The 26,325-nt window shown below is 32.3% G+C and overlaps 1 protein-coding gene across 2 annotated transcripts in view; it reads left to right on the top strand.

Moving 5' to 3' along the window:
* Gbe1 (1,4-alpha-glucan branching enzyme 1) overlaps window positions 1–26,325 on the top strand; it is a 278,447-nt gene that overhangs the window by 113,791 nt on the left and 138,331 nt on the right. For both annotated transcript variants that reach the window (XM_074072930.1, XM_074072931.1), the window contains exons 4-6: window positions 22,109–22,234; window positions 22,982–23,117; window positions 26,075–26,165. In XM_074072930.1, the coding sequence (XP_073929031.1) occupies window positions 22,109–22,234; window positions 22,982–23,117; window positions 26,075–26,165 (353 nt within the window). The remainder of the gene's footprint in view (window positions 1–22,108; window positions 22,235–22,981; window positions 23,118–26,074; window positions 26,166–26,325) is intronic.

Below are 26,325 nucleotides of genomic sequence, written 5' to 3'. Positions count from 1 at the left end.
TTAGAGGAGACATATTACCTTGTTTTTTCATATCACTTGTGTTTCTACATTGGAATTTACTCATCTGAGGTCAAGTTTTTGGTTGGTGGTTTTAATTTCCTGCATTCCTTCAAGTAGGTTTTAACAATGTTGTAGTAAGACTGAGTATTGGCTGTGTTATGGTTTAATTTCTTGTTCATTGACTGGAGGTGGTGTAGCTTAGTAATCTTTCACCCATTATGCTCAAGACACTGGTTATGGCCTCATACTCCACTCAGGGAAAGGAAGCTCATCTGCAGAAGCTATCACAATTGATAGATACCTTTCATGCAATTACAAGTACCTGGTAATGAGAAATCTACACCACTGCTCCTTTATCTATAGAGGAATAAAGGAGCAAAGATGATACTTCATGATTTAGGAAGACCTTAATGAATAAGGATAATAATCTAGAAATAATCCTAGTGCATAGTTTAAGGTGTATGGTGTTATAAGAGTGGGAGGGATGACATCTAAGGTTAATAGAAGCAAGTAATGAGAAAGCAGAATGAGATAGAAAAGATCTAGATAAAGGTGTATGGAGAAAGACAGGCAAATAAGAGGAGAAAAATAAACATGTAAATAAAAAATGATCTGTCAATCTAAATACTAACAAAATATATGCAACAAAGATGGATTATAGATAGGAGAATAGAGATAGAAGAAAAATAATTGAGAGAAGTTCTCTACTTTTACGTGGAAGAAAAGTAGAAATTGAGGCACATTTGGAGAGGTAGGAAGAAGATATTGTTTAACATTGAATGTTGAAAGGTTGTTGTTTTGGCTCACATATCATGACTGCAAGAATTGAAGGGAGAAAAAGCAGAATTAAAATGAATGTGAGAAAAAGAGAACAAAAATAACCAAATCAAACAAAAAAAATATCAAAAAGCAAAAACAAAAGACCAGTCATAGTTTTCTTTTATTGCTTTTCAAAGCAGTTTGGAGTTTTTTCCCCCTCAAAGTCTACTGAACTAATTTAGTTCAGTAGGTGGCAGCCTGATTGGAGGATGGACTCTGTGGAAGTCACAACCTTGGGATGGTTTCACAGTTTAGTGGGTAGACTTAGAGATTTTATTGCAATCTCCAGCAGAGACTTCTGGGGCACATTTAGTCTCACCAACTTACACTTTGTTATTTTTTTTAGTGATGTGCATTTGTTTCCCAGGTCTGTTGCTATGCTGTGCTTTGAGTTTGCTGGTACTCTCCCCAGACATGCCAGTGAGGTCTATTTAGCCAAGATTTCCTAGGTAGTAGGGCTAAGCTTGTCCTCAGGGTTCTTTTTTAATCTCACGAGGGATTCTGTGTTGTGATTGGTATGATTTCTCCAGTTTCTTCAGAGGATCTGTTGGCAGATTGCTGTTTCTCTCACTGGCTCTTTCCCTGCCACCTTAGAGTCCATGGCCAGGTCTGGGCCACATTGTCCATGGATCTGTGCCACCAGCAACTATTAGTGAGCTAGTGGGATGTTGATAGAATCAAATCTATTGTACTACCAGCACTAACTTCCCTGGCAGTCTTGTGTTGTAAGAATAGCTGTTTAAAAAGGTGTGTAGGTAAGGAGAGATGCCTGGAGAAGTTACTTAGCCACTATCTTTCCTGGATCCAGAACTTTATTTCTCTCTGAAGAAAAAGTTCATATCAGTATGTGCTCTGCAGATAGGTTGCGTCTACTCCATGTTTATCTTCAGAGCAGGTCCTTACATCATATTGGTTTTCTGTTTCCTGGTATGTTATCCTCTCAGTTAGCAGTACTCATGATCTCTGTCTATGTTTCATGCAGAAATAGAAAAAGAGGAAAATGGTTCTGAGTCAGCCTTTTTTATGAATGGAAACATCAATTTCAGTACATCTCCTTTTGGCCAGATCTTAGTCACTGGCCAACACAGTTTCAAAAATGTTGGAAAATGGCATTTTCATGTTAGAGGCCAATTGTCCAGCTAAAATTAATTGTATTTTAAAGAAAAATATAGAGGATTGATTTTGAAAGGCAATGCATTTATTGCTCCAGGTGTTTAAGAGGATCTTTTTAAGCTAATAGAACTAAACTTGTGCTTGAAGCATCTTTTATTCTTCTCAGATCAAAAGTAAATAATTTATGTCTATTTTGTTTGTTTCTATTCTATAGATATACATTGTCCAAATATTCATATGAAGTTATTCATTACAACTTAGAGAAAGTATGATTTCCTGTTAGTAAAAATGCGTGGTAACACTCAAAGACAATAAACACTTAAAGAAATAGCTAGTATTATTAATGATATAATTGTAATGTTCATGGCATACTTAACATCATTACAAACTCCAACTTTAAACAAATACAATGAAAGTAAAATCCTAAGACAATCTGGAACCCATTAGTTATTATAATGTAAGGGTTAAGGTTGTACTACTTTTTAAAAGATGTCCAAATTATCATGACATGTCAAAGTCATATTTAATTCATTTTTACTTTGACAACAATTTCTGTATTCAATCGTAGTAAGATTTTAATAAAAGCACTATGTGTGCATATAACAGTGTGGGATATATAAAAGCATACTGAGCAGAGAGATGCAACTGACAGCAACCAGGCTGTAAACTGGTTTTCTTGAATAGCAAAACTAAGAATGTAAATCAACTTCCTCTAAAAGAGAAGTCATAGGAGAGCTGAATGGGTACATTTGTGTTACCTAAAATTTAAAGTAGAGTCTAGAAGAATGTTTCCCTTTTTAAATAAAGCTAAATAGGCAATGGCTCTTTTTTGGTTTTGGTATTATTTAGAACCTTTTTTTTTTGTAAACATAGTTAATCATTCAGAAAGATAAGATAAGAAGGAAAGGGTGTGTGTCAATATTTATGAAGTTATAGTCATTTATGGGAGCAGTTTTTAAATACTGTACTTATTATTGAACATGTTTTAGAAAGAAGGTTGTTTTTTAGAACAGGAAGTTAGGTAATAATTTTTAAGGCAAGTATTAGTAAAATGAACTTAATTAAAATAAGAATTATATTCTCAATGTTTGTCTCTTGTATAAAACATGTTTTCAGATAAACTCCTATGAAATATAGGAAGGACAAAAGGGTCTTAAATTTTATTTGTGCCCTTAAAAGAATATTACAAACAATTTCTTGGTGACTTTAGTAGCTATCTAGGGGACACTCCACCCCTATGAGCTCTCAATTTCTTGACCTCTTCTTCTCCAGCGATGTTGGCCTCTTCTCCACTCATGCATCCATTATGATGATCATGTTGTCTTTCCTCATAAACTTTTTCCCTTGTCTTTATCCATACAGTTGGGGCGCGGGGAATAGAATTTTTCCTCTACTCATCTAAGGTTTCAGCTGGGTCTCATTAGCAAAAGACAGATTAACAAGGGAAAACCAAACCATTTTTAATGTGTGCAGTGAACAACACCTAAGGAAAAGCTGAATGAAAAGGAATTCAGAGTAGTGTCTTAGAAGTCCAACTTATGTGGCATTCTCCACAAGGAACAATGAACTTGTATAGAAATGAAGGACAAAGATTTAGGGTTCTACAAGAGGGAACTTTAGGATGGTAAATATTTGGTATGTAACTAAAGGAGTGAGGTGTGTTTGCATATTTCTTTGTCCTCCTCTCTTGGCTGATGAAATCTAGAGTCACCTCCAGTAAAGGCAAATCTATATCCTGCCTTACTCTAAAGTAATGGTTTGCAAACCTTAGTGTTTATCTGAATCACTTGGTGGACTGCTAAAAGACACACCCTAGGCGCTCTGATTCAGAAGAGATTGGTGGACTGAGAATTTGCATTTAACAAGTATCCAGGTATTTGAGAATTTGCACAGAACAAGAGCCAGGTGATGTGGATGCTGCTGGTCACAGTTGCTTACAGGACTCTGTTATTCCAGCACAAACCATTAGATTAAGGTTATATTTGAAAAAAAAAATGTTTCCACTAATGATTTCTTTTTCTTTTAAAAAATAATTGTAGGTCCCTTGCAAAAATGTGTTTGAATTATTTTGATTAGTGATACACAACTTAATTCTAATAAAGAAGAGTATATAGGTCAGGTGAAAGAAAAGTTAGTGTTTGTGGGAGGTTTTATAGTTTATTCAGCACAGGAAAAGTCTCCATGGAATGTTGTATATCTCCCCAGTTTTCTGCCAACTAAGTATCCCATTTTACTTCCCCACATCAGACAACTCAAATTAGTGAATTTATACCATTATAGTTGTAGTGCCATTTAAAGTCATAGAAACCTTCTTTAACATGTTTCTCCTGTCTTCTAATAAAATATTAGGCTACATACATTTATGTAGTCATTTTATATTAAGCCAGTGATGAGTTCTTCTATGATAGGTTTCTTGAAAAGAAAGAATCAGACAAGAAGGTGAAATAAAATACATCGATATTTACTAATTCTAATGTCCATCTACCGTCTTGTTAGTTGCATGTCATGATCAGTTATTTTGTACAGTAAATGTGATTGTAAACCTTTGGAATATTGTTTTCATTATTTGTCCATTTTAAGTTGTTTGGATATGGGCACATTACATATTTGAGCTGGTTGACTCTTCCTAATTTGCAGTTAGAAAAATATTTTCATAGATTTAAAATATGTCAAAAAATAATACTCAAGTGTATTGCAACTTTCTGACTCTATGTTTATAATAAATAGGAACTATAATGATTATTTTTATTTTATCAAGTTACACATTCCATGATTTAAAATTTTGTTCTCCTAGTTCACATCTGATAGGATAAACTATCTTCCTTGAGTTTATTGCCTAATAACACTATTGAAAACAATGCCATGTCTCACCTAAATATCTGATAAACACTTGGTACCATGGGACATAATATTCTTTCTGTGTACTCTGCTTGGCAGCTTTGACTTCATATTAGTACAAATACTACATACAGTTCAGATGATACATGTCCCAGTTTCCTCTTGAGTAATGGTGATAGCATAATGTGTACATTTGTGGACTCCAGCTTTACTGCCTATGTTTGTTTGCCATTTCCAGCACTTGCTAAAGTGTGATTTTTGACAAGCTACCTTCTTACCTCAGTTTCTTCATCAGTAAAGCGTGAATAATAATAGTATTTACCAATAGAATTAATGAGAAGGTAAAGACATTTTAAGCAATATGTGATACTTAGTTATTCCTCCATAAATGTCACCTTTTTTCCTATGGTACAGTCAGAGACCATGGAGCTCAGAGGCCATTGAATAGCCTCACTAGTCATGTCGTTATTGACTTTGTGAGCACAGATCAAATATTTTATAATTGTATACAATAAGGCAGTAACTGATGCTAGTTTAAATCAGCATTATCCCCCTCCTCTGTATAATATCCAGATTTAGCTGCTATGGTGCTTATGTTTATGAGAGCCTTCCTGATAATGACTAAAATCTGAAATGTAACTTAAAGAAACAAATTTATAACTTTCTGTATTACTTATTATTCTCAAAAGGTCTGCCTTTCTCTTGGTCTCCCAAAACTTTAAACTTGTGTTTCTTTTTACCATTTGTCTTTTATGATCACATTCAAAACCAGTCATGAAATCTTGCTGATTCTACCTCTGTAGGATTTCTTGATTACCGTTGTTTTCAATTTTAACTTGAGTATTTGTTGACTCTTGTCTGAATTACTCCAGTGGCTTTCTGTTTATACTACAGAAGACCTTGGTGATAGATACTATTTTGAACATTGTGCTTCTTGTGAGAAGGCTGTCTGTTGTAATAACACAATCATTTTTCAAAGATAGCTTTGTACTATGTCACAGAGGGAGAAGGCTTTGTTTTTAAAATAACTCTTGATGATTCTGATTAATAACTGGATTTGAAACTACTAGCTTATAGGAGTAAGGTGCTTTGGGTTATTGTTTTGGCACTGCTACATTATTTTTATGTGTTGGTTCTTCTATTTTTCAGTATATTTACATATTATATTTCCTGTCTAAAGGCTTGTGAAGATACCTTCAGAAGCGGAAAAGCATTTAATGATATGTCATTATCATTGTTTTCTTGTACTGTTGCTCAAGAACCTAGTGATAGTCAATTTCTTAACCTTTAATTAATCCTAAACTCCTTAGTGTTGCATTTCCATTTTCTTCATTAGTATTTTAAACTTTTTCCATTTAATTTGCCAATTTCTCATGTGGGTTCCCTTGCTTCTAATCCTCTAAAATCAGGTTTAATTGTTTTTATTTGATATATTTACTTACCATTTCTGAATATCTATTTTATTCCATTTGCTTGTTAGTGAATGAATCATTTTCTGTATTTTCCCCTCCTCAAATCTATTTTCTTCTTCAAAATGGCTTAAAACATACTTACTTTATTAAAATACTGCCATCTTGTTATATAAAATGTATTTCACATAACCCCAGAATTTATGTGCTGTTTTTATTATTCCGATATTGTCCTGTCCTTTATACATACTCATGAATATATACATATATACATTCATGCATATGCACATATGCACATGATACTTTTTTCTCTTCTTAATGAACATCCTGGGGTTTGCAAATAAGAAAGAGCCTTTGAGATGATATTTTACCAACACTCTTATTTCAGGGTTACGAAACTTGAATTTCAGAGGTTGTAGCTTGCCAAAGATCATGCTTCTCCTCCTGATAGTAAAGTAGAGCCTGAAAAATAACACCTTATGCTTATTGCAAAATACATTGTCAGTACTGCTTAATGCATAAATAAGAAGATATGTAAGGTATTTCTGTTTTCAGTATGTTTCAAGACCATGGATAGTCTTCCTTGGATACTGTTCTTCTTTTACGTACTTAATTGGTAGAACAGTTTTAGTTTCGATTTTTTAAAAAATATGATTTTGAATATTCAATATATTAATGGTACTATTTTAAACATTGGATTTGCTTGGCAGCTTGTACTGTTTAAGCATTGCAAACAGTCCTATGAGGTAAGCTATATTTAGACTTTTACTGGAGATACTACATGTTCACTTAAGTATCTTATCTAATATCATAAGTAGCTGAAACAGTCACAATGAGGTGTTTACCTTCGACTCTATCCTCTGCAGTTTACTAACTTTATGTTGAAGCTGGGAAAACAGTAGTAATCACCTAGATTAAAATCTATTTTAAATGTGTAGAAACTTGGTGATTTTTGCCACATGCTGATTATGAGAAACAAACCATCTATTTTTAATTGTAATTGCATAGCAAGTGAATAAAATAGTTGTTAATGCACCCTGATTAAATAGGTGCCCTGTTTTCATTTATTTTTGCTTGCTTGCATTTTATATTTAAACATATATGTGTGAGTGGTTAACCTGTAGCAATTTTGCATTCTTATCAGAATGTCCTTCCCAAGGTAACATTTTTGTTTTTATCAAGTCGAATTAATGTGTGGTATTTGATACTAATCATCCTTTCTTCATTAGTGTGTCTTCTTTCTAGCTCAAATATTTCCTTTACTTTCAGCTTTTTAAAGTCATTTATAAATTAATTAATTTAGAAGCTAGATTGTATGTTTTCTTCTAAAAACAATATATTTTTTAAAGTTTGATTTAATTTATAAGGTGTCATGAACATTATCTCAGTAAAGAGCAACCACATCTAGCACTTAATTTTCAGCCTTCTAGCAGGTACAATGTGACAAGACATGTTTAACACTTTGTTTCTACTTTTTCTAAGAAATAATACATCATCGTTTTAAAATAATAAGCAGAACCCATAGATTTTAGTAAACTAACATCTGTGGTCTCCCCAGAATCTTCAGATTTTTAAAAATCTGAACATTCTTAAGTCTTTTGTCATATTATTGATTTAAAATTGAAAACTCTGCAAAGGTATTGAAGCTGCTTCCATTTTATTATTGTGGATCATATTTTTCATGCTCATTTTTCTTTTTCTTTCCTTTTTATTTATTTATTTTCTTATTTTTAGCTGGTCTTCCTTTGTAGCCCAGGCTGGTCTAGAACTTGCGATCTTCTGCCTCAGCCTCCAAAGTGCCGGGATTAACTTTGCTCTTTAAGCAATTAAAATCTTAAGACTCAAATAAACACACAATTTAGAGGTTTTTCCTTTAAATTATTTTCTTTTCATAATTCAGTAAGTGTGTATTTGACTATTTCATGTATGTATCAAATTGATGCCTTTGTGGCAGTGGAGCTATACCTCCCTCTTTTGGAATGCCAAAGCATGGCATTTTGATCAAGATAAAATTGTTTTCTTCACAGTTTTACTTTACTAAATTTCTGAGCATACAGAGGTGAAAATCATTTTTCCCCCTCTGGGATAGTTTTTCTTTGGAAGTTTATAATATTAATGGAAATGTAAAACTTCCAAATGCAAATGCACATATACCTTTTTTTTGTAGATATACAGAGAGTTAGAGGCCATTTGTTAGTGTTCAAACCCAGTGAAACTTTATTTTGATATTTGAAATGTCTTCATTTTTATTTAAAGAGAGCCAGTGGTACTTCTTTTATGATTTTCATTATAATGTCTATTAAAAAAGCAAAATGTTATTATTGAATAGAGAAAGAGAAATGTAGCCCTTCAGAGTCACCTGTGGCTCCCTGCCCCTCCCCCACCATCCACTCTGTAGTTTTTGTGGGTGTTCTTCCTGTTTTGTTTGTAAGACTTTATGACTTTCCTTTCCCTTGCCTCTCTTATTCACTGTATAGTATGCTTTTTGTGCTCATAAAATATGATTATACTGCCAATTTGTCTCCAGCTTGCTTTCCTTCCCACTCAATACATCATGTAATTTTTCTCAAAAGGTGCCTTATTAGTTTACTTACTCACTAACAAAGTGATGCTTACAGTGTAGAAACCAACATTTAATCTGGCTAACCATTGTCCTTTGGTATGGATAACTACTAGAAAAGGTTACGAAACTTTATAATTAATATACTTAAACTTAATTCCCCTATCATGCAAGGAGTTTAACAGCCCAAATAATTTCATAAAAATTTTGTCCTTTCTTAAGTTATGTAAAATTGAGGTTGCACCTGCACTATTTCAACATTTTCTTTTTCTATCCTTTCCACTTTTTGCATCTCGACCTTAGAAGTGCTATGCATTTAGCATGTGAATTGTACAGTAATGTTGATGTGGTCTGTTTAGTCTTTATTGTATACTCTTTGTAACTTTGCCTACAGAATATGGAGAAGTGCTTTAGATTCAAAGATTTTTAAATTAACCATTAAAAGTATCAAAGAAGACCACTTTAAATGTAATGTAAAAAGAAATGCTTCCAAGCGTCAGTAGTCGTTTGTTTTTAACAAGTCTCATGTCTAGTCTCAGTCTGCTAATCCTCATGTTTGCTTAATTTTCATAAATTGCTTTCAGAATTTAATCATTTAATCAGAGATTGATAACTCTATTTCAGTCTATAGAAGCTAAACAAATAGAGTATAGCAATAATGTGTATGTTACTATTGTGAAACGTGGTGAACTGCCTTTAAATTTTAAAAAATCCATTTTAAGTATAAATTAGAATGTCACAAAAGATTATAAATTGAAAAATATAGAGATGATGGCTTTGTATTTTACCTTTGTTAATGCCAAAATCTTGGACATTTGCATATTTATATGAAACTGAATTTACTTTATCATTACATTAAATAATGGTAAATATTATGCTCAGTTAATTCTGTCACTGCCACATTTATGAACAGTCTTGTACAGAGGTTTGAAGGGGTGATAATAATGAAGAAATAATCTGCAATATGTTTTGCTGGTAATCACAGCAAATGGTTTTTATAGTTGTTTGTTCATGTGAATACTTTGATCACCATGGTTTCAAATAAACCTGTATGATATACATGAAAATAACTCTCTACTCACTAGTAAGTCCTGAATCTTTATTTCTGGCAAGCATAGGTTTTACTGTGGACAGCTTTAATAAATACTTGATTGATTAAAACAATCGTAAGCTGTCATATAAACATGGTCTTTTTCTGTTACAACAGCAGCTATCAGCCATCTCATATACCCATTATTTCTCAACTGAGCAGAAACTCTTTTCAGTTGTTCCTGAAACAAGAACTCATTTTTAAAGTAATAATTATATCAAAATAATGTTAACATCTGAAGAAATTAGTTCTGTAGGTGTTTTCTTTTTCTTTCCAAAGTTCTTTGGGTATGTTAGGCCCATCTATTCCCAGGTTTGAGCTTACCTACACAGTTTGTCTTCAAAATGCTGGCACTGTTTTTTTTTTTTTTCTTTTTTCTTTTTGACACCTCCAAGTTTTCTATTTTTGCCCATGTAATTGTGAAACATGCTTCATTCTCTTCTAATTCTTTCATTAGAATAGATGATCGAGATTCTGCCTCCAGCTTTTCTTCGTACAAATCTGCTTATTTCACACTTCTTTCAAACATATTTTCATCCTGAACCTTCTTATATTTCTTGCATGGTGTGATCTTTTAAATACATGTCCTATGTTAGGTCAAAGCATCTTCTTGTTTTCATGAAAAGAATACTGCTTTGAATTTCAGTTTAGATAGAAACCTCTCCCCCACTTTTCATCTTCTCTCTTTCTGAAAATTTATTGCCACCCCCTATTTCTTTTTGCATTACAATCACTGTAAAACATAAATAAAAATATTAAACATTGAAACATAAATTTAAAAATTGAAACTTTGAAGCCAAATACTGGAGAGAGGAATTTTCCCCACACAAAACATCTTTTTGTAATTATTTCTCATGAAAAAAAGCAGATTCTGAGGGTGTCTATAATTTGTTATCTTTGAGTTTCTACTCTTTGTGTCTAAGGAGATGGTGGCATTTGGCTGGATTAAGCATCATTCGGGGTTCTTAGGCAAAAACGACTGACCTCTCATGATGCATTTTATATACTTTCTTCTGGATCTTACATATGTACATTTACTCGGCAGAAACCTAACTGAAAGGGAGTAAGAACAATGTGATCTTAAGTTCTGCATTAGCTCAACTACAAGGCATTTCCTTCAGGAATATCAGGAACTCTTTTGACTGATGGAAGAGTCAACATTTAACTATAACTTTGAAATAAATATCATGAATTACATTTCTAAAGATAATAGCATTAAAGTACTTTTTGGTAAGTATTAAATGTTTGCAAAGTGATTTTTGTGGTACATAATATAGAAATTTTGAAATTTTCTTTTTATATTTTTCCTTTTTTTATATGAAATTTTCTGATGTGGGTGGGTTAGAACTGTAGAGAATGGTCAGAAACTTGAATAGATCCACAATATTCTTTTATGAGTGCATTCGCAAGTATATTGGAAAGACTTTGTCCTTTGACTCACTTCATTCACTTATCATTCATGAGTACCTGTAGGATCACAAATGTATACATTTCTGAACCTGCATGGATAGCTTCAGTGATTTAAATGAATAAATATAAGGTTACAAAGAAATTGATATTTTTATTGTCTGAGGGTATTAAATTGGCAGAAAGGTTGTAAGAAATAAAATACAAACTAGAATTGAGGCAAATTTCATTGAAAAATATGTTTTACCTTTTACAAAAGTATTATCAAGATTTTAGAAAAGGCATTGCTATAACCCTGATGTTAGTTTTCTTTTTTCTGTGATGATTTATCTTTTTTAAAAAATAAAAATCTATTACCTTAGTTTTACAGTGCTATTTCCTTTATCTTCTTTTGCTTTCTCTTATCTAGCTTTTACCTCTTGGCCCTACTCTATAGATGACAGAATCCCAGGCAAGACCAGTAGGTAGGGAGGGTAGTGGTGGTGATTAGGAATGAGGCCTAGGCATCTTTAGTTCAAGATACTCCTCAAGTGGTTCTCATTGCTTATCCATGGTTGAATGCTACTCCCAAAGACACATATAAAACTTTGATATTCCCTTTGTAAATTTAGGGGGAAATGTTTATATTTCAAACATATCCACATATGTAAATCAATATCAATGTGTTTAATTTTGTGAAGGCTGCAAGTTAACATATAATTTATTTTAGAAAAATAATTTAAAAAAAGAGGAGTTCCTTTCATCTTTTTGATTTTGTGCTTATAGAAGTGAGTCACAGGTCTTTAGAAGGTTAAACTGACCATACATTTATGTTTCCTGATTGATCCCTTAAATGTGAACATTTGCATTTCCTTTATGGCCAGAGATGGTGAGCATTTTTTCGGCCATTTGAATTTCTTCTTTTTAAAAAGTTCTATTTAGTTCAGTTGCCCATTTCTTAATTGGTTCATTGTTTTTAGGAGAGTTTAGTTTCTTAAGTTCCCTGTATATTCTGGTTATCAGTCCCTTGTCTGATGTATAGCTGGCAAATATTTTCTTCCACTCTGTGGGTGGTCTTTTCAGTTTAGAGACCACTTGTTTTGTTGTGCAGAAGCTTTTTAATTTTATGAGGTCCCATTTATTCATCCTTTCTCTTAGTTGCTGGGCTGCTGGGGTTCTATTGAGGAAGTCTTTGCCTATACCTATTTGTTCCAGAGTGTTTCCTGCTCCTTCCTGTAGTAACTTCAGAGTTTCAGGTCTGATATTTAGGTCCTTGATACATTGTGAGTTGATACTAGTACAGGGTGATAGACATGGATCTAGTTTCAGTTTCTTGCAGATGGCTAACCACTTTTTCCAGCAACTTTTGTTGAAGAGGCTGTCTTTTCATAGTAAGGTGTGGGAGGAGGGCAGGGTAGAGAAATAACCCAAACAATGTACGCACATGTGAATAAATGAAAAAAAAAATAATGCTAACCACAAAAAAGTGAATATTTATCCTATAAGTATTGTAAAATGTATTAACAAATTTTTTCTGCACTAATTTTTCGTACTTTTCCATAGTGCTTGCAACACTTGGAGAGCAAAGCACAAATTTGCTGTCCTGTGCCTTTGCTTTGTGTCTGCATGAGAAGGGAGCTTCTCATCTCTGCTTGCTGATTTTAAAACACCTGAAGTAGGAAGGCTTAATGTAAATAGATATATTATGAAGATACCTGTTATAGAACTACCACTTGTTCAACTTCTTTCCATCATCACTGTTTCCACCTCCATTGCCTCACATGAATTCGTGACCATCTTTTATAACTTAGGTCAGCTGGCAAGACGTCATGAAATGCTTCTCTGGAGTTCTGTCTTACACTGTAGTCATTATGTGCTTCCTGTTAGATGGTCTATTTCATCACTTTGTAAGTCAATGAGTGTATTCTTTTCCCTTTGAATATTTGTACATACCTATGTTCAGTTTTCTTTCCTCTAATACCACCTATACTTGGCATAATACTGGTCTTTTTTTGGATGAAAAGTGAGAAAAGTGTGGTATTGAAATTCATAATTTGATACCTTAATTTGTAAAGAATATTTCAGTGTTCAGACTTCAGAATAATTCTCATCATTAACTGTTTTCTTTCTTCAATAGTCACTGTTTTTCGAAGAGTTTAGTGTCAACAGACTTTTAATATATAATTTTATGTTTTCTCAAAAGATAATACAACTTTAAGAACCATGTATTCATTATTTAATCCTTGGAATTTCTCTACATTTCTTCTGGGGGTTGAATTTTTCTTTTTCTCCTCCACACTTTATATTTTATTTCATTGAAATAGCACTTAGAATGATTGCTTTGGAATCATTCTTCAAATGATTCAATTTATCAGCAGATAGACTTTTGTAATTATACTTAATAAAATATTTTTAAAAAGCTTCAAGTCATCTTATGATACTGCCTACCCTATCCTATCGCTTCTGAAAATACTCCTTGGATTTTTTATTGGCATTATACTAGATTATAACTCTGTTTATTTAATAGAATTCTAGCCTTCACTGCACATGGATGAGTCTCTATGAAGCATGCTTATTCAGTAATGAAAACACACTGATTTTTTTCCCCTTTTTGTAGTTTTTTTTTCTTTTATTACTATATTGATCTTTCAATGTCTTTGACCTTTAAATCCTATATTTTTATATCATGGGTAATTCATTTGTTTTCTAGCCTAAGACACCTAATCAATCTTCAGCCAATTATAACATCTCTGCATTATTCCTAGTCTTTTGACTTCGGAGTAGTTATTCTTACTTGCTCAGAGATACTACTTTCAATGCTTACTTCCTAAATCTCAAATAATCCCTTCGGATTTTGTCTTTTCATAGTGACCTTCTTTATAAGGTTTTTGTTCATGTAATGTACTTGTAATGAAGCAAACACTTTATCGGTTCTGCTTAGTTTCTTTATTTCTTCAAAGATTTGACTCAGTAGAAAGGCAGAGAAGCAAAAAATATTACAGTTGTAATACTTTCTAAGTACGCTAAAAGATTGGGGAACTGGGTTTAAACCCTGGGGGATTTTAATTCTTTTTAGAGGTACAGAAACATCTGTCTTTCTAAATCATCATAAATAAGAACCTGTTTTTTGAAGCAGCAACTATTGATCTTCATTTGTTTCCTTTTGACAATATTCTGCAGTTTCTTTTCCCCCATGTGTAAGTATTGCAGAAATGAGTGCTTATGTCTATAATTCTATAATCAGTGTTAAGCTAAGGGCAAAGTAGCTATGAGTATTATACCTGAAAAATAGTCTGATTTTGTTCTATACATTGGTGTCCTTCATGTCAAAGTATGGTATAATTGATCTGAAACTAAATAGTATCACATTACAGATTATTTTTCATAGTTAATAGGCTTAGTCTTATTTTAAAGGAGGATTTTTTAATTAAGAGCTTTATTTTTGTTATGAAACTCTTTCACTATTCCTACTTAAAGTGTTGTTATGGATTCAACCTTGGAAATGTTTCTTGTTTCTTATTAAAGAAAAAAATTGAACTGTGATGGCATGTTTTAAAGTAAGTAATCCCTTGCAAAGCTAAAATAATAGGAACTAATGAAAATTCATCACAAGGTTATTACTTTTGAAGTTCAACCGATTTATATCTTTACTTAGTTAAGCTACTAGCAAGGATGTCTTCTTTTCTATTGTAGGGTGCCCATTGTTTTATCACATAAGATCTCAAGGGGCTTGATATAATCAATTAATTTCTTTTCTACCTCTCTATCCCATCTCTTATTATAGATATAAAGGGAATGAAAAGGATTATTTTGTATGCATGTGGCTTAAATAAAATTATTTAATTAAATGAAAATTATGAACTAAGTAATAAAACAAAGATGGAGATTTTGTAATTGTATCAACTTTAGTATACATATAAAATTAGTAGAAATTAAAATAATTTGGAGATAATGGAGTTATATTTATTTAATACCTTTAGCAGGCTGATCTATAAACAATGGTAATGTCACTTCTATCCCATGTATAACTAATTTTATCAACCAACTATATGCACTTTAATAAAATTTATTCAGAAGTAGTTATTTATATATCAGATTCTATGGTAGCTGGAAAAGTACCTTGATAATTTTATTGCTATTTTTGTTTCTTCCCTCATTAGTAGAAACAGAAATAATTCTTTTTAATTTTATTTTTTGGCAGTACTGGAGTTTGAACTCAGAGTCTCATGCTTGCTAGGTGGGAACTCCTCCATTCTACCACCTTAGTCCCTTTGTGTTTTACTTGTCTTTTTGGATAGGGTCTTTCATTGTTGCATGGGGCCAGCCTTGGACCATGATTCACCTACCTATGGATCTAACATAGCTGGGATTACAGGTCTGAACCATCATGCCTGGCTTGTTTGTTAAAATGTGTTCTTGATAACATTCTTGAATTGTGATCCTCCCACTCTCCTCCTGAGTACCTGGGATTAGAGGCATGCACCACCTTGCCCAGTTAGAGGTATAAACTTAAATTTCACAGTGAAGTACTTTCTAATGTGAGAGAATGTTTTGGATTTGCATTTTCCTAATTACAAAATTCAGAATGCAATTACTTTCAGGGTGTGGTAACCCATGCCTATAATCTTACCATTTGTGAGGTGGAGGCAGAAGGGTCTCAAATTTGAGGTCAACAGCCTGGACTAAAGCAAGGGCCTCTCTAAAAGCCAAATAACAGCAATTTTTTTCCTTCACTTTTTCATATATTTTTTAGAGTATTTACATCTTGTAAAGAATGGTTGTTTTTGTTTAATATCTGAAAGTAATTTTGTGGGTAGAGGCTAGCAATAAAAACAATGTGTTATAAATCCACATTTTTAAAGGCTTTTTTAATCAGTTCTGAATGCGGCAATGCTGATGGAGATTCCTTTCCCTGGGAATAAGGTTGTGTAGTGAAGGTGACTGAAATGCTTTGATAAATGTCTTTTCTTGGAGGGTAGGAAATGATAATACGGCCTGTTTTAACTCTTTCTGGCATGCACAATATTTAAGTACATTCTATTTTATTCTTAGAAAAGTGATTGCTTCCAATTTTTCTTCATGGTGGTGTTAGTTTCCTTATGGCTGCTGCAAAAATTTGCAGGATTTAAATAACAGAAATTTGTTTAGTAGGGCAGAAGTTAGAAATCATTGTGCTGTTGTCATGGCCACACCTACCCTGGAGACTATGCAGGAGAATTCCTATCTTGACACTTCCAGCTTTGGTAGCTGCTGGCCTCCTTGTCAACTGGCTGGTGTCCACGTCAACTCAGGTCTTTCCCTCCTCCATCACATATGGAGAATGTTTTTCTGCCTTCTCTAAGTGAGTGGAGTGTCCTCCTCAGGTCTCCAGATCACCTCTCCATTTCCATGTCATTATTTCAGTCCTAGCTGCACTATCTCCTTTAGCCAAGGAAGGCATCCTACACAGATTACAGGCTGTGTAGATATTCTCTGGGATGCCGTTTCTAGGCTCTTAAAATGACAAGAAGATCCTTTCTTATATAGTCTTCCTAAAGATTAAATTGTTCTAGCAGAAATAGCTAGTAAAACTGAATAAAATGTATACCAATAGATCACTCTATAAAAGGTAGCTAGTAGATTTTTAGTTGAATTTAAAGGAAATTTTAAGAGCCTCATTTGAAATGATATATTAAGCTATTTCAAAGCTTTAGTAATTATAAGTTTCTGTATATACTTGTAAAAATAATTTTTTGTACTAAGTCATGTCTTAATATTAAAATACATTATTTCTTTAGGATTCAGGTTATTGGTAGAATGATCATTCTTTCCTGGAATATTTTAATTATTTTTATTTCAGTCGTGTCTAAAAGTTTCCTAAGAGTAAGTTAGAGTATGTGTATTTTGTCTATATCTATCTCTCTCTGTCTCTGTCTTTCCTTCCTCTTGTATGTGTGTGTGCATGCATGCATGCACACTCTGTGTACAGGTGACTCTCTGTAACCATTGGTTCCACATCAATGAATTGAACCAACTGCAGTTTGAAAATAATTGGAAAAAGAATTGTATCTGTAATGAACATGTACAGACTTTTTTTCTTGTCATTATTCCCTAATTAATATAGCATAACAATGATTTATGCAACATCTGTATTGGGTATTGTAAGTAACAGAGATGATTTAAAGTATACAGGAAGGTATGCATAGGTTATATGAAATTGTAACATTTTATATAGGGATCATTTTATATGAGCATTCACAGATTTTGGTATGTACAAGTTGGGAGATGTCCAGGAACCAATCCTCCAAGAATATAGAGGAATGACTATATGTGTTTCAATCACATTAGAAATACATATTATATATGCATGCACAACAAATACTGGTCCTAAGCATTGCATACTGGCTTGACTGTGCCTGTGGAAATAAACATGCTTTTATACTTGTTAAATAACCAGTGCTCGGGGTCTTCATACTGCCACCCCTATCACTATCGTGTTTGTTTGGGAAGTTTTGTTACTTGGTATAACCCAACTACAAGATGGTTAACAGCTGTCAAATTAGGGAGCCTGTACTCCTTAACCATTATCTCATCTGACTGTTGGACATGTATGTACACATTCAACTGTGTTGTGTAGATAAATTAAAACGTATTGCATTCCTTGAATATTGGAATATTTAAGGAATGATTTTTGTTTGTCAAGTTTCATATGGGTTTTTTGTCAGTTATGTCTCGATAAAGCCATTTCAAAATAGAAAAAGAGAAAGAGGTAGTTTTGTTTCATAAATTAGAAGTGACTTTGTTCAGTTATTCTCTTTGCACCCCATCAAATAGTTATTTTAGTCAGTATTGTTTTCCTTCCACTCAACTTTCAGCATTTTTTTTAAAAGAAGCATTCTTCTCATAACATGAAGAGACTTTGGTAGTTTAATTTGGTCAATTTAAATTATATTATTTAATATCTGTGTCTTTTCCCATTTGTCTTCTACACATTTAATCCTGTAATTTAAGAGGTACCGTATTCGATACCATATTTCTGAATGTGCTAGCACTTATTTCTAGCCAGCTAAGCATATCTACTGTTTTTGTATAAAATTGCTGGCCACTCAAGGAGCATCTTTTTTCAGGAATTTTCCAGTGCACGGAAAGATACCCTTTCACAAGAATGACTTCAAAATTGCATAAGTGATCATACTACTTTTTATGGATTTTTGCTATTTACTAATTGCTTTGTTTTATATTAGAGTTCTAAATGGCATTTTCTAAATAAAATTTGACTCCAAACATTTCACTAACTCAATTTGTTTTTGCACAGTTGTAGGTTTCTTTTTTTTTCCCCTCTTCCTTATTTAGTCTATATGCCCTTTGATGGCAACCTTCCAATAAGTCAGAGGTAATTTGACACATTAGAAAGGATTTGTTAAAAAACAGTAGAAAAATAATGCTATAAAATGTTACAATTTCGCACCATATCTATTTGCCATATGAAAATTTATCATGGTATTATATTCACTACTGTATTATGTTCAAGTAATTTGACTTTTTGTTAACACTATGTCAATGTATTTAAGGTACACAGCTGTCAGTAGTCTTAAACTGTACATGATATGCAACTTGAGTAGGAGAGTTTCTCCGATTGCATATGTTTGCAATCTTTATTAACAGATTGCTAATTTGTTAATTTTTGTCAATGGAATACACTCTTTTTATAGTTTAGTGGAATTTTTATGCAAACTTCAATGTGATTAAATAGTATCACTAATTTAATTTAATAGTATCATTAATTTTTAAACACTTTTATGTTGTTTAGCTTTTGCTACTAGAAGTTAAGAGTCTTTCCTCCCATTTACTGCATGGGGAGCTGGAAATTATTTTTCCTTTTTCCCCATTTGTTCTTACTTTTATCTGTTATAATAGGTGCTTTTCCCAATAAGCTCTACTATTATTTTTACTACAAAAAAGGTAAAAGATTAACAGATAGGATATACTTCTTTGGGCACCTCTTTGATTTTTTCCATGAGGCAAACTCCATAATTAGCATTGCTAATTGATTAGGATTTTTTTTTTAACTTTTGGTACTTGTTGCTAAATTTCTATTCAGAGATTTTATGCTATTTTATATACTCTTATCAGTGAATGAGACTTCCCACTTGATAGTCTCAAGTGAGCTTTTCTACCCATCAGCTACTGGACCATTGACAGATCAATTTACTATATACATACTGATGTTTTGATGTTGTGAATTAAATGCTATAAAATCAAATCTAAGATTTTCTCCACCTGGAATCCTGACTCATCGAAGCAAAACATACATCCAACTATAAGAAAGTTTTATAAGCAAAGTTAAGTACAAAAATGGTTATATTCTTTAGTCATTGAAATAATACTCAGGTTAGATTTAATATAGTACTCTTCCTTGATTTTCAGGGTCATAAAAATTTAGCAAAAAATAAAAATAAAAAAGCAAAGTGAAGTTATTCCTGTAGATAAATTTGTTAAGAAAGCCAAAAGTGATGTAACAAAAATTCTTCCAAACTTCAGGAACCTAATGAATAAAGAAATTTGTTATGTATCTATTACAAATAAGGTTTCCAGGTTTGGTGGAGAGTTTTGTTCTACATATCGTTTGGCTATAATTTCATTACTAAGAAAGAAGGGAACTGGAAAATTAAAGTTCTTCACAACAAGAAGTAATCATATTATAAATGACTGTTAGAGAAGGAAGAGACAAAACTTTTTCTAGAACTTTCTAAGAAAACAACAAAAAATGAAGTAATAGAGTAATGAGCAAATATTTTTACATCAAGTGTATGGTTTGATTTTACTCTATTTATAAGCTTAAAAGTTTTCTGTTACATTGCATAGATTCTGGCAGAAAACATGGACCTTCTGTTCTAAGACCAATGATTTATTACTCGTGGCACAGTAGTCTGAGCATCATGTTTGCATTGTTTCCTTTTATCTGCAAGCCCCAGGGAGGGTATTGTAAGCCCAGAAGGTTGGTACTTTTACAGTGAGTTAGCTTCACAGCTGAGGGATCTTAGACTTGAGGATTCCATTTTTTTACAGAAAGCAGTAAGAGAGCCTACTCTGTGTGTTCGAAAAAGACATTATCTCATCCCTTATCGTTCCTAACAATATACACAACCTTAAGAAATGGTAATAATAATAATAATGGCCAGGGTCATTCATTCTTGGCATGCCCACTAAAAGATACAGGAACTTCAACACCAATGGGGTTACTGCTTCTTTCAATATTCATCCCTTGGGAGCCTCTGAAGATATTTGTGTGTACAGGAAGATAAATAAATTAATGTTACCATGGAAGTGGGGATTATATTCAGCATGAAGTATGTGCTTTAAGTTTTTAACATTTCAAATATTCTCCGAAACAGACACCTTCAAAAATACTTACTCATTTATGAGCTGCCTTTGCAGTGGTTTTAGATTTATTTGTAATACAGAAAATGAATAGATGTATTGTTCAGGCAGAGTGCTGTTCAATAAAAACTGATTTATAGTACTTTGTTTCCTCATAATCTAATTTGGGTTCTTGAGTAAGCAAAATGACCCTTTCCTGAACACATCACTGTTGCATATCATACTAGTAGATCATATAGCTCAAGAGAAATATTATCGGGTTAAAAATTTCCTGACATGGGTTGAATGTATTGATTCATGCTTTTGTGGTAATGAATAATAGCAAGAGTCTGGTATGCTTTAGTAAGTGGAAGACAAAATGAACAGGGAGAAGCATTGTGTTCATGTTAGGTAGACATTTCCTTTCACCACTCACTTGCCCCTGCCAGCATAAACTATGACTTACTACTAAGCATTTGAAATTAGTGCTTTAGAAACTTGTTCAGAGCAAGGAAACATCAGAAGCTATGCTCTTGGCTCTGCCACTCAGTGATTTGGGAACTTTTGGCACCTCATTTAATCTACCTTAACATTTGAGTAATAATGCTCTTCTAGAATCAAATGAGATATGGATGTGGAAGTCTTTTCACAGTTATAAAGCATTATAAAATATTTAATTTTCAGTAATTATAAGTACTTGAGCTTTTCTCTTCTAAAGGAGACAGATTGGAGAATATGTTCTCTCTCAATGCTAAGTGCATAATGTAACTTCTAATCGTAACATCTTTGACCACAGTTTATCTGCTTTTAGGACGTTTAATTTAAAAAAGACAACTTTGTTAAAAAGCTACAGTTTTAATCATTTGGAAGTTCTGTTTCTGTGGCTGCATAAGTTACAAGTACTTTATTCACTACTAAGTCAAAAATGATGGATTTAGTAAAGCTGTGTTTGGATTTGTTGTCATCTTTTATTATTAAAAATTGTAGGGATATAAGGGAATGGATATCAAGAGGAAAAATGCTTGACTTTATATGATGAAGGACACTTGGTTAAAAGAAGTTGAGAATGGTTGGAAAATAATTGTGTGTGCATATGTGTGTATGTGAGTGTAAGTGTGCAGTGTAAGTGCTGATCAAAGCCATTCTTCTTTTTTGACTTCCTGAACATGTTAACATTAAGTCCCTTATCCCTTTTTTGAAGAGTAGGACTATTTCCTTGATTGATTGACAGCAGCTTCCAAATAATCTTACTGTTTTTCTAGTATCTACTGTGTTTAATTAACCACTCTAATGGCTGTTTTGCAATCATGAAAGTTGCCAGAGAATCATAAAATATCCAAGCTGTAAATGAGTTTAAACTTCCTATAGTAATGACAGATGAAGAAATCAGTGTCCTCAAGAATTTAAATATGCTCTTTACAGGCACTCATCTGAATGTTGATGTAAATTTTTCAGATAGCTCTTTCTTTCCTACTTGTAGTGCTCTTTAACTATTGTGTACTACTTTTGAATTTTGATAGTATTTTAAGCAATAACACCTCATTCTCTTTTTAGGTGGTTATTACTAGTAAAATGGGAGAAATCTTGTATCGTATTTCACCATGGGCAAAGTATGTGGTTCGTGAAGATGGCAATGTGAATTATGATTGGGTACACTGGGATCCAGAACAGCTATACAAAGTGAGAACAACAAATCTTTAAATAAATGCTTATTCTGATACTTGTAGGAAAATTAAGTTTTACTTTTATAACTTTAAAAGTAATGTTCAACATCTCTTTATATTAAAGTCCATCATCTGTAGCCCATAAAATATAGAAATAGGCTTTTGTTTTAATTTGTTTTTGAGGTTAGAGAAAAATACTAATCTTACATACTCATCTATCAGGAATACTAGTTTGTTTTTTAAAGCTACAATTTCTGATTTATCAAAGACTTAAATGGTATAATATTTCTTGCTGTCATAGTTTTGAAGCAGGATCAGTGTCCTTAGGAAAAGGAAATTGGAGAGGCTGCCTCATAAATGAATTTATTATGGTATTTTATGACCATATTATTAACTGATGTGATATGTATCTTTGAGATCACTTTTCTTTCCTTTAATTTGTTGGAGCTTGTTAATAAATGCTTTGCATGTGAAAATTACATATTCATTTCAGGGGTTTTTTTTTCCTGTGAGGCTAACACACAAAAAAAATTTCTTCATCTATGATAATCAATTAAATGATTTTTCTCTGTAAATTGTAAATATTAACAATCTTATAAAGGATTCATCTTTTAAAAAAATAGTGAATGTTGTCAGTATCTTTTATATGTGAGAACAGTTCCATGTGTTTGAATTTATTCACTCTTTTATTTAATATGCTTGGTCAGTTAGTGTCACACATGAATTCCAGGTTTAATTCTATGTATAATTTTATCTTTTCTAGTTTAAGCATTCCAGACCAAAGAAGCCACGAAGTCTGAGAATTTATGAATCACATGTGGGAATTTCTTCCCATGAAGGAAAAATAGCTTCTTATAAACATTTTACATGTAATGTACTACCAAGAATCAAAGACCTTGGTAAGTAATAACTGTGATTTTTTATTCAGATAAAATTTTAATGAGTCTGTTCTCTTATTAGAAAAGCTAATTACAAGTGTCTCTTTTTTGTGTTAAGAGATTAAGTGTGTAATAGAAATACATTTTATTTTAGGCTTCTCAGATTGCTCTGTAATAGTGATAGCATAGAAAAGAGAAATGGAGTAAGATAGAACATAAGAATTCAAGGTATTATTCCAGTTTCAATTTTAAGTAATGTGAACTCATGGCTTCCAAATTTGTAGATAAATACATAAGCATAATTACTTTTCTATAGGAGATAACCTTGGTCATTGATTATATTCTGTTCATTTTGGTCTGTTAGGGGAAAAAATCTTACATTTGTAATGTGTCTAAAAATCATTTTACGTTCGAGTCATTGTGGAAAGCCCATGTCTGGATGACTTATTTGAAAAGTTTTACGGTCATCTGCAGCGTGAGACACATTGTATGTGATAGTCTCGTGTTACTGTGATGATGAAGGTTCTGTCTTCATGGGAATAACAAGGAGATATATGTACAATAAATAGTATTTTGCTGAATTGTTGATTCAGTACATGTTGCACCTGTTGTTTTGTCTTTTGATAGGTAATGCTTTAAAAAAAATCCACAGCACATTTAGCTACTACTGCAATGGCTAGATAGGAAGATAAAGTACATTCAGTTATACTACTTCTGCCAAAGAGTTCAGGTTTGGCTGGAAGCAAGGTTTGCAAGTCATGGTGAAAGTTTTCAGTTATGTGTAGATATTAATTATCTGTATGGGAAACCAAAAATTCAGAATCTACAATTAATTAAATGCACAAATAATTTACTTTTACTTATAGGTAATGGAAATGTGAAAATTGTCATATTGAAGTTTTTTTATATTATAAGTAATTAATTACTTATGACCTAGTTTTTACAGAAAATTCGTGAACACATGGACTCTTGTTCAATTTTTGTTTCTTAATTGCCAAGCCCAGTACAGAGAAAATAGGTGAAACAGGGAGTGATTACTACTATAAAAATTAATAATAAACCTATAAGATAGTACTTAATCATAATATGTATTACATAATAAATTATAAACTTTAAATTTTATTATAAAGTATATAATTGATTTGTGAAATCTGAGCAAGAGTCTTATATCAATATTTCTATTACTTGATATAATTTGCTTTTTTTTTATTTTAATTTTTTTTTCATAAGGATACATCCCCTTTTTGGTAATAATCATTTTTTTGTTTTGATTCAGGTTTAATTTAATTTTTAAAAATTATTTATTAATTTATTTGTATGTTTATACATTTTGCGGGCCATCTCTCCCCTTTGTTCTCCCTACCCCCCTCACTCTGCTGCTCCCTTCTACTCCCCCCTTCCACTCCCCGCTCCCTCCCCTTCCACCTCACTTCCAGCCAGAAGCTGTTCTGCCCTCTTCTCCTATTTTGTTGAAGAGAAAACATAAGAAATAATAAGAAAGACTTAGTGCTTTTGCTAGTTTGATAAGGATAGCTATATATAGAGATTCCTAGCATTGCTTCCATGCACATGTGTCTTACAACACAAATTTGTTCATCTCTACTTGATCTCTTTACTACTTCCCAGTCACCTTCCCATAGTAGCCTCTGTCAGTTTAGGATTACTATATTCAGTCCTCTACAGTGGGCATATCAAACACTTTCAAGTTTTAGGTTTCCTTCCCTTTTCCTGTTCCTCCCATCACTGTTCTCCCATGTCCAGTAATATTACTGCATTTGTTTTAGGTCTATAATCCACATATGAGGGAGAACATAATGATTTTTGGCCTTCTGAGCCTGGTTAACTTTGCTTAAAATGATGTTCTCCAGTTCCAATTTTTTTTAACAATAAAAAAGCCAATAGTAATAACATTTCATTAGATTATGAAATCACAGAGAAATGTATGCCCTTCTTTACATGTATAAATTCCTGATTCTGAATGTGAATTTGTAATTGTTCCAATATTATTGATGTACTGAAACATGGACTTGAAAAGCTATAAGATAACAACTAAAACGAGTGAAATTAATTTGACACTTCTATTTGCTTGCAAGAGCAGTTATATATTTGAATATGAATATGAAATTGAAACCTTATAGGAATTAGATATTAGAAACAGAAAAAGGATATTTTGTATATATGTTATACCAATGTAACTTACAGCAATCAAATCATATTTGGAAAATTGCCATTTTGTTCTTTAGTAAAGAAAAATCTGGTTTTTCTTTGTTTTATTTTGAGATCAAAGTTTCTTTTCTTTATTTATTTACTTATATTAAATGTTTAAATCCTCTGGAGTTTGAAAATATACTTAACTACTTTTTCAATCACTTCATTTATTGTCAGAACAAAACATAGTTGGATGGAAAAAGGAAGGTTGTAAATTGAGTACAGCGTGTCTGTGCATGCACATGCATGCACACATATAACTTTGGAATAATTTTATAGGTGTAAAACATAGAAATTACAACCACTAATACTTACCGTATAAAGGCTACTTTTAGAAAAATAAATACTGTATTATAAAAATAATTGAAATATAAAATAAAAGGCCGAATAAATTCACATATCATATAATAAGTTGCATTTATTTAGCTTTCATAATATTCAGTATGAATACTACCCGTACCACTGAAGTTAGCATATGCAGATTTCCATCTTTAATATTCTAAAGCCAAATTAAGCATACATTTGCATATCGTTTATTGCTTGTTAAAATGAAGACATTTCAAATAGCTAGTCAGAGTATAACTCTTAAGAAAGTGAATGTCCAATTTTGTGTTAGAAGGTCAACCAATACATGATCTTAAGTGGTAGAACTTTTCAGGATAGTCAGTGTTTCTAGATAACTTGTAAAATTTATGTCTTTAGGCATGCTGTTTTTCATTACTTTTTTAAAGATGTGACTTTGAATCTCCCTTTGGCTTTTGCTTCTGTAGGATATAACTGCATTCAGCTGATGGCTATCATGGAACATGCTTACTATGCCAGTTTCGGGTACCAAATCACAAGTTTTTTCGCAGCTTCAAGGTAAATTGAAAGTCTTACTATATTAATTTTTATTTTTAACAAAAATAAAATTTAAAAAGTGAGTTTTAACATTTCATCTGGTGTTTCATAATCTACTTCAGGGTCCACAGATTTAATAGAAAGTAAATGTTTTCTTTAACCTAGGTCATAGGTTCTCTTC

Source organism: Castor canadensis, chromosome 5 (genome assembly GCF_047511655.1).
Source record: "Castor canadensis chromosome 5, mCasCan1.hap1v2, whole genome shotgun sequence".
Taxonomy (NCBI): domain Eukaryota; kingdom Metazoa; phylum Chordata; class Mammalia; order Rodentia; family Castoridae; genus Castor; species Castor canadensis.
Note: the sequence above shows the minus strand (reverse complement) of the source record. Positions and strands in the feature narration are given on the sequence as shown.